At 35.3% G+C, this 12,317-nt stretch overlaps 1 protein-coding gene across 1 annotated transcript; it reads left to right on the top strand.

The window, feature by feature from the left end:
• Window positions 1-2,357: 2,357 nt before the first annotated feature.
• Window positions 2,358-5,635, top strand: LOC123555225 (N-acetylglucosamine-1-phosphotransferase subunits alpha/beta-like). The gene is made up of 4 exons (XM_045345897.2): window positions 2,358-2,605; window positions 3,902-4,015; window positions 4,537-4,638; window positions 5,500-5,635. Exons 1-4 carry the CDS (start codon window positions 2,358-2,360, stop codon window positions 5,633-5,635), a joined length of 600 nt encoding a protein of 199 aa, XP_045201832.2.
• The last annotated feature ends 6,682 nt before the right edge of the window (window positions 5,636-12,317 follow it).

Raw genomic sequence — 12,317 nt, 5'->3', positions numbered from 1 at the left:
CGGGAAGCTTGTAGTGTTCTGTCATCTGTAATATGCTCGGGAAGCTTGTAGAGTAAGTCGGGTATCCGGAGGTTCTGCTATCTGTAATGTGCTCGGTAAGCTTATAGAGTTAGTCGGGTATCCGGAGGTTCTGCCATCTGTAATTTGCTCGGGAAGCTTGTAGAGTTAGTCGGGTATCCGGAGGTTCTGCCATCTGTAATGTGCTCGGGAAGCTTGTAGAGTTAGTCGGGTATCCGGAGGTTCTGCCATCTGTAATGTGCTCAGGAAGCTTGTAGATTTAGTTGGGTATCCGGAGGTTCTGTCATCTGTAATGTGCTCGGGAATCTTGTAGAGTTAGTCTGTTTTCCGGAGGTTCTGTCATCTGTAATGTGCTCGGGAGGCTTATAGTGTTCTGTCATCTGTAATGTGCTCGGGAAGCTTGTAGAGTAAGTCGGGTATCCGGAGGTTCTGCCATCTGTAATGTGCTCGGGAAGCTTGTAGAGTTAGTCGGGTATCCGGAGGTTCTGTCATCTGTAATGTGCTCGGGAAGCTTGTAGAGTTAGTCGGGTATCCGGAGGTTCTGTCATCTGTAATGTGCTCGGGAAGCTTGTAGAGTTAGTCGGGTATCCGGAGGTTCTGCCATCTGTAATGTGCTCGGGAACCTTGTAGAGTTAGTCGGGTATCCGGAGGTTCTGCCATCTGTAATGTGCTCAGGAAGCTTGTAGAGTTAGTCGACTATCCGGAGGTTCTGCCATCTGTAATGTGCCCATGAAGCTTGTAGAGTTAGTCGAGTATCCGGAGATTCTGTCATCTGTATCAGATATCGAACATCTGACAAATATATAGAGGATATTTGTTTGTTTTTAGTGAATATGGAATATATCTCGCTGAGAAAATTTCAATATCTTCACGAGCGCAAGGTGAGGTTTATTCAATATTCACGAAAACAAATTTTCTTTTTGATTTTATGCTCAATTACGTTGAGATGTGCATTTGCAACAATTTTTAATCTCAGCACGGGAAACAGACGCGTGTAAACAGACATAGATTTCATATTTTCACAGTGTGAGTGATGAGATACAAAGATATTTAACTGATAGAATACAGTATTTCATTAGTAAGCATAAAATGAAAAAATAAGGTTTAAATATACCCTTAAATGCTCAGTTTGCAAATCGTACATGTATATGCCGTCGACGTAAATAAAATAGTCTCTGTGTTTTGTCCCATACTTTTTGATTTTGGTGACTCTCACACACCTCTACAGCGTGTAGATATTTTATCTCCTCTAGCATTCTTCTCTAGATATATTATACAAGAAGAACTAAAAACATTTTAGACAAACGCGCTTCCATAGAAACTATCACTGGTATAAGCATAGTTTTCATGGACTTCTAGGGGGATTCAGTAGGCATGTACATTAAACATTTCAATACAGTTGGTTGCTGAACTACAAGCGTTTTAAACACTACACTACTATACATTGGTATTGTTTTATAGTAAGCACAGAGGTTCTAATCGGAAGGAAATTACATAGAGATATGTTGTTAATTTAAAACTGTTTCCGCTAGTTCTTCTCCATCAAAAGACGCTGTTTACAAAGAGACAATGGTATTGAACAAACGGGAATCAGGAGTATTACATCTACCTCTAGAACGTGAAATTCTGACCAAACTCATTACAATGCATCTGTGCACAAGAGCAATATTTTACAGTAGTATTGACTAGACCAGCTGGTTAAGCAATTGCCACACCCACCATATTCGCCCAACTTTAGTCCCTGTGATTTTTGTTCTCTTCCCTTTACTGACAAAAAATGACTGAACTTGCTACAATTCCAGAAGCCCCCTTGGTAGCGCAGTGTATCGGTATCGGCACAGTATACCTGGGGCAGACTACTCTGTGGCTTTCAGGTCATGAACAGCCCGGAAGGAAAAATGTGCCTCTGTAACGGTTGGATATTTTGAGGAACTATAGAAATATACTTAAATACAGATTTACTAAATTCTAACTTTTCTTTTATGGACAGTCTCAAAGTTTACTGAATTCCTCTCGAAGTCGATATAAAATAGCAACGCAATTTTGATGACACGGCTATTAGTTAGTATGCATCGGTTCTAAATAAGGCTGTAAATGTTTTCTCACAAAATTTAGGCACGGGTTCTGCGTTTTCAAGAATGAAATATCCGCCGTATGAACTAGGCATTTTCAATTATATTTCGTATGTAAGGTTTGCGATTATTTTTGATTCCCGTCATATTTACTATAATTAAATATACTCTTGTATTCTTTTGAAAAGAACACTTAAATGCAATGGTCAATAGATTTATCTAGCATCGCCGGTAGCTGCGCAGTGTAGCAGGAGGTGCAAAACGTGGATGTTAGGGAATAACGTTTGTGATAGCGTGTGCAATTATGATCATTGCGCGTGGGACGGAGGTGATTGTCGCAACTTACCAAAACGGTTGAGGCCAAAGGACATAGATAAAGCCCATTGTGACTTTACCACTTCCATCTACTACACAAATGCAGTATACAACAGGGCGTTTGTGCCAAAGGAAAGACACCTTTTCGCCCATGCTCCAGTGTTTATTGACAAAAGAGTGAACGACGATATGGTTAAAAGGTAAGACAGAGCATAGTGCATGGTAATTATTTCAATGAAGAGCCTACTTGAAACTAAGTTCTGTTTTCATTTTAATGGTTTAGCTCTAAACATACATTAAGGATTTACGAATATCTGTTTTTGTTTTCATTTAAAGTCACACTGACTCAGTTTAGGTCAGGTTTTCAAGGTGTCCCTTTTGACTTTATCACAGGCACTAGCCGGCACTTTGGCAGAACTACCGACATCAGTTGCTTTTTCTCTTAAACAGGTAAAATACAAGTATTGTCAGGCAGTGATATCAATCACTTTTACAACATCTTATGGATCAAACATCTCCATTCATACAGATGTGTTTCAAATAGAATTCCTGGTGCTTTAAATCTTGATATCAACATCCTCTGTAGTCTTTACAACAGACACACTTCAGACATGTCATCTAAATTGTATTCGCAATTTCTAAAAGTTTCTGCATATATCACATGTACGCTTACACGAAAATGGTAATGAGTTATTGTAATTAAGTTGTAGGAAAATTAAAGACATTTTGGTCCAATCCTATGCGTTGCTTAAAAATATCTGTATATGTTACTGTACAATACAATACAAAGTCACTATAACACTTTTATAGATCATATATACTTTTGTGTATGTTCTATATATGTACAATGTATGTGTTGCCAAATAGAGGAATAAAAGTATGAGCCGCACCATGAGAAAGCCAACATAGTGCATTTGCGACCAGCATTGATCCAAACCAGCCTGTGCATCCGCGCAGACTGATCAGGATCCATGCTGTTCGCTTTACAGTTTCTCCAACTGCAATAGGCTTTGAAAGCGAACAGCATCGATCCTAACCAGACTATGCGGATGCACAGGCTGGTCTGAATCCATGCTGGTCGCAAACGCACTATGTTAGTTTTCTCATGGCGTGGCCCATATGTTTAGTTCGATGAACAAATCAGCGCTAGGTATCACCAAGAGAACATTCGGCTGTCGCAAAACAAAGAATTTTATGTTAAGAGGTCCATTTCAGACCTGACTCTGGATTTAGCTTGCTATTAAGTGATGTAGACCAGTTTCAAGTTTAATATTTTAAGTTCAAAGTTGATCATACACAACATACACAAACTTGGAAAATTTCTAAATTTTGATACTGCAATAATGAAATTAATCCTTATCGTACGCCTATCCGTACAAGTATAAAATCAAAAGCTCTCTCTTTGTATAGTTACAAAAGGACTCCTCTAAGCATTGTAAAATAGGAGCACGAAATGACCATTGCAACTGCATGCAAATGTTTATTTAATGTTTTAGGTTTTCAACTGAGATAAAAGAAACATGCAGCCATAGAGTGAGAAGTAATATGGATTTTCAGTTCGGGTTTTCGTACATGAACTTTTTGATGGAAGGCAACAATAATTCAAACAAGTAAGATAAATTATTTAGCAATCATTTCATTATGTGCCCACTGTTTTCAAAGGAAAGAAGAGCTGCTTACTTTGGCGATTTTCGATTTTCCGCCTTATTAATTTACTGAATATTTCTATGGAATATTTTGCAAAAGAATTGATTTTTGATGTCTAAAACTAACAATTTCATGCTATATTAAATTTACTGACAAGAATAAAGACTCAACATAGTAGGTTTTCTCGTCGGCTTTGGCACCTCTGCGGGAGGTTGTCTGGATCATTCAAAAGCACTCCCATGCTACAAGATTATCATGATTGGTATTTGGGATATAACTCCGACATTAATGGCTGTAATGTTGTCTTACGGCCTGAAAAACGTCCGTGTATTTTTAATGCAGGTATATACAAACTTTCCCATGTTTAGAAGAATATCTGATACTTTATCGTTTGTTATTTGATATAGCCTGCATCATTCTCCAGCAGCTACTTTTCCTGCTATATTATCTAATACATGTAACATTATTTTTTGTTCTCTATTAGATTTGTTCCTATAACGAAGAGTAAAGACGTCGCATTCCTTGGAGTAGATCTGAATGAAGCTCAAACAATTAAACATCTAAGTGCACTGAAGAAAAATATAAGGTTAACGTATTCATATTTCGCTGGGAGTTGTTCATAGATTTATAAATGTTTAAAGGAAGATAAATTGGTGTTTTCTAAAGTATATTTTGAATGAAGTTAGGTATTGAAAGGTACCTATAAAATCCTCAGTGAGTTTATGACATCAACAAGTTGTACAATCAGAACTGAAAAAAATCAGACATGAAATGCCTGAATAAGTTAGAGATGAAAAGGAAGAATATTCCAAACTAGTTCAATTTTCTCTGTATACTTGTAATTATTAAGATGATGTGCGTTGATAACGTACTAAGCAGATGATTGCATGTAACGCCGATATGATTTTCAGAACTGTTGCATGCTTTTAAACTATGCATGTCAATTAAAGATGCAACATAATGCTTACCTAACAGAACAGATGGTACTGCTTTATAATTAGGCCAGGGCTCGTATCCGTCTATACTTAAATGTATGGTATCAGATATGGTCTGTATGTCCAAGCTTTGTTTATAGTAAGTTAATATGTAATGCTGAAGTTTTATCGACATCTCTGTAACTGTAAAATTCGCACTAATAGAAACGGTCATGACAAGATGTATTTATTCAACAAAGATAACGAAATACTTGAGAAATATAAGATCCAAGTTTCGACGTTGATGAACACAAGAATTGGGTCTCCTCAAAAATCTTTATAAAACTTTATTAAGTCATGAAGGTTTTTACCTAGTGGGACTAAACAATGTTACCTGTGTGGGAAATCACCATATCTTTTCCCTAGCTACACGTGAGAGTAGTTTTTAATCAAGTCTTTCAACTGGGGATAACCACTGTACCGTAACGTTTGACTATATTATTCATCTATACATTTATATCTTTTTTTTGCAGGAAACATAAATTTGTTTGCATAAATGACGATATAGACTACAGTAAACAATCCGCAGCTGACAAGGCGGTATCACTACTTGAGGAATGCTACGGCTCTTTATTTCCCAACCCTTCGTCATTTGAAACAAGTAAATGATCCGGAAAATATCTAAAGCTTTATAAATAAATGAACCAAAAATTATCTTTTCTTCCATGTTTTGATATATGTTGTTTACAATGGTAAGTGCTCCGTAGACTTAATGATTGACGAGTCCAACATCTTTCTATCTTGCTTTAGAAGGTAAACACCAGTCGTCATTCGAGATGCAAAACTCTTCATAAAAGTGTCACATCCAGTATCTATGTTAAAATAGTTCTCTGATACTAGAAAATGTCGTCTTCTAAAAATGCGGCACTTCCTTTGCATAACAAAATGTATATTTAACGTAATGTGACTAGGCTTGATAAGCTCTAGGACCTTATCAATGATAGAATAATAATTAGACAAGAAGGAAGTGAATCTTTGCAGGAAAGCCATTTGCAAGATTGTATTGCAAAGAATAATTATTTTCAACATCAGTCAATTAAAGATCAACTTTATTATGGGCAACCGTATTTATTCAAAGACCACAGTATTACAAAGCTTTGGTTTCAGGGCATGAACTACCGTTTAGTCCATCTTTTCCGTTACAACAACAGTTTCTACTACCACCTGTATAACCTCTGGACCAATGCAAGCTATGGCTGGACATTCATAAAAAGCCTGAATGAAAAGGTAGGGCATTCAGAAAATCACGTAAAACTAATTAATTTACTTCCTCACTTCATATGAATACACATGCATCATTGTCAGTACTTTTGAGCATTTCAATGATAAGAAAGCCATCTATAGCCACTTTAATAATGAGATGTTAAGAGTTTGTCACGAATGAGAATGTATACTGAACAGCAAAAGAAACTATCCAGATGTATCACCGGTATATTTTGGAATAGAAATTGAATTTTTCAAATTTGAATTGTTTCTTCATACCAAATTTACACTTGAATGTCTTCACGTGAAGAAAAAATCAATCAACCGCCAAGTCAGTAGTACCACAATAGCCTTTTGAAAGGCTATATATTCTGCGCGTCAGTTGCGTTTAACATCCCAAATGGGCGCTCGCGCTTAATTTGATTCAGTTGTGCGGTGCAACCAACTATATTTTTTAAACTTTATGCTGTTTTTCGGCGACGCCGTCTAAATTCGTTTTCGTTACCTATGCCACGTGACTTCAGTTTGCAAATCAAACTACTTGATAACGCATTATAGAAGATTTATCAAAGTGGAAGATTTATGCAACACTCTGCCTGATTGGACGAGAGTGTCAATTTCTTTCACTCTGTTGATTGTGCTACGCTGAGTGATATGTAGACAAAGCGTTTATCCTAAACGACGCTGTTCACAGTTTTAAAGCTAACTTTGGCTCAGTATATTTAGCAAGAATATTGATATATCTCAAAATGATAAGTAAGTTTAATAAATATGATAAAAACCTGTTCAAATACCAACATATATCAAATTAAAGAAAGAGCTGAATACGGTCTGCGTATCAGATTGCATATTAAAATGAGTACTTGTTTGCTTTGATATATTTGTTATAGATTATTTAACTGATTTATTATATATGAACATTTTTCTTTAGTATGGTATGCAAATATTGAACTCAGTTGAAATCTGTTTTATTATATATATGCTATATAATGACTGAATCTCATTACACTGAAACGAAGGTACGCTGCATACAGTTTATCTAAACAGAAATATTGAAATAATTACAATTGTATGTTTTGCTTGACCTTCACCTTTTTATAGGTGTGACGTCATTGTCCAAAGATTCATGAATAGCGAATATGCATTTGTTAAAGCGGGATCAGTTGGCCTATTTTAGAAATAAAAATAATAAATAAAAAAATCCTTTAATTGATTTTTTCTCATGTATTCTAATCAAACTTGATTTGTAGCATCTTTATTAGGCCCGCCGCCAACTTTGTTCAGCTGGGACATTTAACCCCTTTTAGGGACTGCTAGAGCTAAAACTAGAAATGCCTTTATACAGCGTCTCATGAACAGCTTGGTGGATCTTTGTCATACTTGGTCTGGAGCATCATTATAAGGTCCTCTTCCAAATTTATTTATATAGGAACTTGGGCCCTATTAGGGACCACTATAGCTAAAAGTAGATATGCCTTTCTTCGCATTAACCACTAAGTTGTAATGGATTTTTATCAAACTCGATGTGTAACAATATCGTAAGGTCTCCTGTTATTTTGTTACAAATGGGGATAGGGACCAATTTAGCTAAAAATATAAACACGTTTATTGACCTCTTCTCATGAACCGCTTCATGAATCTTCATCAAACTACTGCTATAATTATTCGTCTAAGGATAAACGAAACAAAATTGCAACCCTACGAAACCTTTGCGAAAAATTAAAAGAGAACCATTTAAATTGTTAAAGTGCGGTGTTTAGTTTTGCAATTTGAAAAATGTTGGATGAAAGATGAATGTTAGATGAAAAATTCATAAACTTCTTTCCTTATTACAATTCGCCGACTATCATTTTTAAAGATATTTCTTGTTCGAGTTAGTCAGTTATCAATATTTCCAATGACAATAAAATTTCAAAAAGAAAATTACAGGCGCACGTCAATTTCGTGCAAAACGGCCATTGTGCGACTACTTTCTTCACGGTTGATTGATTTTTTAAAATGTTGCACGTGAAGTTCTTCAAGTGTAATGTGATATGAAAAACACAAGTGATTTATAAATTAAAGCTTTTTAATAAAAAATACCCCAGTTATAAAACTGGATAGTTTCTTTTGCTGTACAGTATATTTGCTTATTTAATAAAGATTTGAATAGAATTTAAACTCTCGCATTTTTTTTTTTTTTTTTTGCTTTATATGAAATAAATTTGCAACTGTATTTAATGTGCCGGCAGTACATACTGTAATGCTTACAGAACCCATCTTGAAAGATAATCCATTAGATTTAATTATCACTTGACCATTTTTTTAACTAGCTTTCTGGTTCCTTAATTCAATACATTTATTCAAGCACAAAAATAGTAGCTTCTTCATTTTTAAATTAATTCTAGTAGACAACACAAAACATATTTTCGGCGACTTTAGTGCATAGCATCCCGATTCTTCTTGTGTTCATTTGATGTCACACCGTCTAATTACGGTTACTGCGTTTATTCAGTGACCGTATTATACTTTCTCCGATATCTTTTCTTTATTCTTTAAAAATGTATGGTGTACCTTAATTACAACGTACCTTAATTACAACGCTCTTGTTGAAAATGTTCATATATATCATGAAATAACGTTTGCTCTTATGATAAGCAGTTTTCATTACTATAATCTGGACGTCTGCAGATGTATAATTTTGTTATGTTTTCTCCATTAGTAGTGCAGAATTTTACAAAGTTAAGATATTGAGAACTTTTATTGTCTTAATACTTGCTTGAAAAATACAACATTAACAGATAAATATTAGTGTTTATTGTTGTGTCTGGTCTTCAAATATTTGAATAAAGAATGCCGTGTTCATTATTTTATTTAAATGCACTTAATGAAAATACATACATTATCTACTTGTACGTAATACGTATTGAAAATACAAACATTTTCTACATGTACATAATACGAGCTTTGTATTACTATTCCAATGAAACTGAAATTGAAAAAAAATAATAATTTGCTAATATTTAATATTATCAGCGTTCTTGGATTTCCACATGTTATAATTTCATGTCTTTGAGACCACGGAGCCCGTTCAATGATGCTGTACTATTGAGTGTTGCCTGGTGCTAGAAACCCGTAAAGAACGTTTAACTTTTCGTTACCTTTGTTGGACAGATTCAATTAATCTGGTTTTCTGTTATTTTATTAAGCTGCGTCCTTTTTAAAACGATCTGTTATTGATCGTTTTTTTATTACAACGCAAAGATTAAATAGAAAAAAAATAGAAAATTGTGCAAACTTTCCCATATCTCCGCGTTTTGAGTTCAAACATTGGCAAAAGAGAGCTTGAATCCTGATGGAAACCGTCTGTTAAAAGTTGACTTATTTGGAAAGCCAATAGTTCAACCCAGGTGCCCGTTCGCGCTAGCTAGGATTCAAGTCTCCTATGATATTAGATGTCGAATTTTCTATTAAGAGGCTGCAGTGTGATGGAGAACTAGGTCATTGTTGCAGAAAACTTAAATTTCAAGTTTCAATCCTTCTATGAGAAATAGTGAAAAGAGGAAAATTGAAACAACACAGAATTCTTCTTCTTCTTGAAGTCTGCATTGCACCCCATTGCCATTACAGTCTATCGCTATTCTAAATCTTATTATGTAATATCATATAACAACAAAAATGATATTTTTGTTTGGGTTAACGTCACACCGGCATAATTATAAGTCATGAGATTTTCCAGATTCTGGTCATGGAGGAAGGCCTCTTCGATTGTGCCAAAACGACAAATTAGTGCGCCGATACGACATATACGTATTTTGTCGTATTGGAGCGCTAGTCTGTACTTTTGGCGTGTTAGCGTGTTCGCACTTTTCAATAGCGGCAACACGCCAGAACGAAATGGCAGAAATATGCCGCCTTTATTTTTGCAACAGGACGTCGAAGAAAGCGGGCTCTTTCAAAATTTCGGCAACAATATTGCAGTTTTCGAGAGGATTTCAATCGATTACAAATTAAATACCTCTCAGCTACACAAACAGTCATTAATTAGCATTCGCTGTCAATCGGTAGTATGGCAAAATGGACAGCGACGTTCTCAGAAATAAAATCCACTGTTCATTGTTTTACATGTTACCGGTGCATGCATAATAATCAAATTCCATTACAAAAGTCAAAGTACGTGAAGAACTCTTAGTACAGTCCCTTATCATTATTACACATGACAAATCTTTATCATTGCCATACACAACGATAAAACCTAAGATGTGCGTCCTTTGTTATATTAGCATAAAATCAAAACAAAATATTGCCCTTGACCGATTTAAAACATGGGATAACAAGAGGGCCATGATGGCCCTATATCGCTCACTTAATGATAAGATCAAGTTTTGGCATAAATCACATAGGCATACACATTAAATATCATCAGGATATATATTTACATAATATTTAAGGGAGGTAATTTGTCATAGATTCAATCAAAAGTTATCTACCCTGATTGTCCATGTCCATCTGATGGCATAAATAAAATTTCAAATCAGTATCTTCATTGGTTACTGAGATATACCCATTTTAATTTGAAACAAAGGGAGGTAACTTGACATAAAATCAGTCCATAGTTATCTAACCAGATTGTCTCAGTTCAACTAATGACAATTTTAAAATTTCAAATGAGTCCTATAAGTACTTACTGAGATGAATCCATTTTTGTTAAAATCAGGGGAGGTAATCATATATTGGTAGATGCGTGTAGAAGATACAGAGTATAAGCCTTAACAACAAGATACTAGAAAAGAATTCATATTGATAAACGTTTAATCAAGAGTTATCTAACATGACTATTTCTTATCATGGAAGATATAAATAGCATTTCAAACCTATCCCATTAGAAGTTGCTAAGGTATATTCATTTATATAAAAAATAAAGGGAGGTACTTTGTCAAAAGCCAGTCAATATGTATCTACACTGATTGTCCATGTCCATCTGATGGCATAAATGAAATTTCATATCAGTATCTTCATTTGTTATGGAGATATACCCAATTTAATTTGAAACAAAGGGAGGAAATTCGACATAATTATCTACACTGATTGTCCAGGTCAACCTAAGGACATACTTAAAGTTTCAAAACCAATACCATCAATAGTTGCTGAGGTATAATCATTTAATTGATAAGTCTGACCTTGACCTCAAGGTGTGACCTTGACCTTCAAGCTATGGGAAGCAATATCTTATTGTGATTTAAGTTGTGTGCATGATTTTTTAAAGTTGAATGCAAAATGTGGCATCTATCATGTTCACAAGGTAAAAATTAACATATTTTTGCACTTTCAATGTACATTCAGGGGCCATAACTCTAAAATCTATGACTGGATCGGATGGGTTAGTGTTAAGGTTAGGGTAAGTGTTTTGCAAGTTTGTATCAAATCAAACCATAAATGAAGTCTCTATATGGCTGCAAAAGACAAAATAGCAAAATTTGGCCCTTTAAGGGGCCATAACTTTAGAACCCATGATGGGATCTGGCCAGTTTTCGAAAGGAACCGCGATATTATGTCAAGACAAGTTGTGTGCAAGTGTGATTAAAGCCAATTTCAAAATATGGCCCCTGTTGTGTTCACAAGTCAGAAATACCTAATTCTGACCCTTAAAGGGGCCATAACTCTCAAAACCCATGATGGGATCTGGCCAGTTTTCGTCAGAAACCGGTATTAGCAGTACAAGTTGTGTGCAAGATTGATCAAAGTTCATTGCCAAATGTGGTCTCTATTGTGTTCACAAGCCAAAAATAGCAAATTTTTGCCCTTTAAGGGGCCATAACTCTGCAACATAATGGAATCTGGCCAGTTTTCGAAAGGAACCGAGATATTACGCCGATACAAGTTATGTGCAAGTTTGATTAAAGTTGATTGCAATATGTGGTCTCTATCGTGTTCACAAGCCAAAATAACAAATTTTGGCCCTTTAAGGGACCATAACTCTGCAACCCACGACAGGATCTGGCCAATTTCGAAAGGAACCGAGATATTATGCCAATTCAAGTTGTGTGCAAGTTTGATTGATCAAAGTTCATTGCAAAATGTGGTCTCTATCGTGTTCACAAGCCAAAAA

The sequence above is a fragment of the Mercenaria mercenaria genome, chromosome 7, assembly GCF_021730395.1.
Source record: "Mercenaria mercenaria strain notata chromosome 7, MADL_Memer_1, whole genome shotgun sequence".
Classification (NCBI taxonomy): domain Eukaryota; kingdom Metazoa; phylum Mollusca; class Bivalvia; order Venerida; family Veneridae; genus Mercenaria; species Mercenaria mercenaria.
This window is presented reverse-complemented; position numbering and strand designations above follow the sequence as displayed.

Coding starts and splice junctions, on each gene's coding strand:
- LOC123555225 (XM_045345897.2), top strand. CDS start 2,358: ATGTTAGGGAATAACGTTTGTGATAGCGTGTGCAATTATGATCATTGC. Junction 2,606..3,901: donor AACGACGATATGGTTAAAAG/GTAAGACAGAGC, acceptor TTAATGTTTTAG/GTTTTCAACTGAGATAAAAG. Junction 4,639..5,499: donor GCACTGAAGAAAAATATAAG/GTTAACGTATTC, acceptor TTTTTTTTGCAG/GAAACATAAATTTGTTTGCA.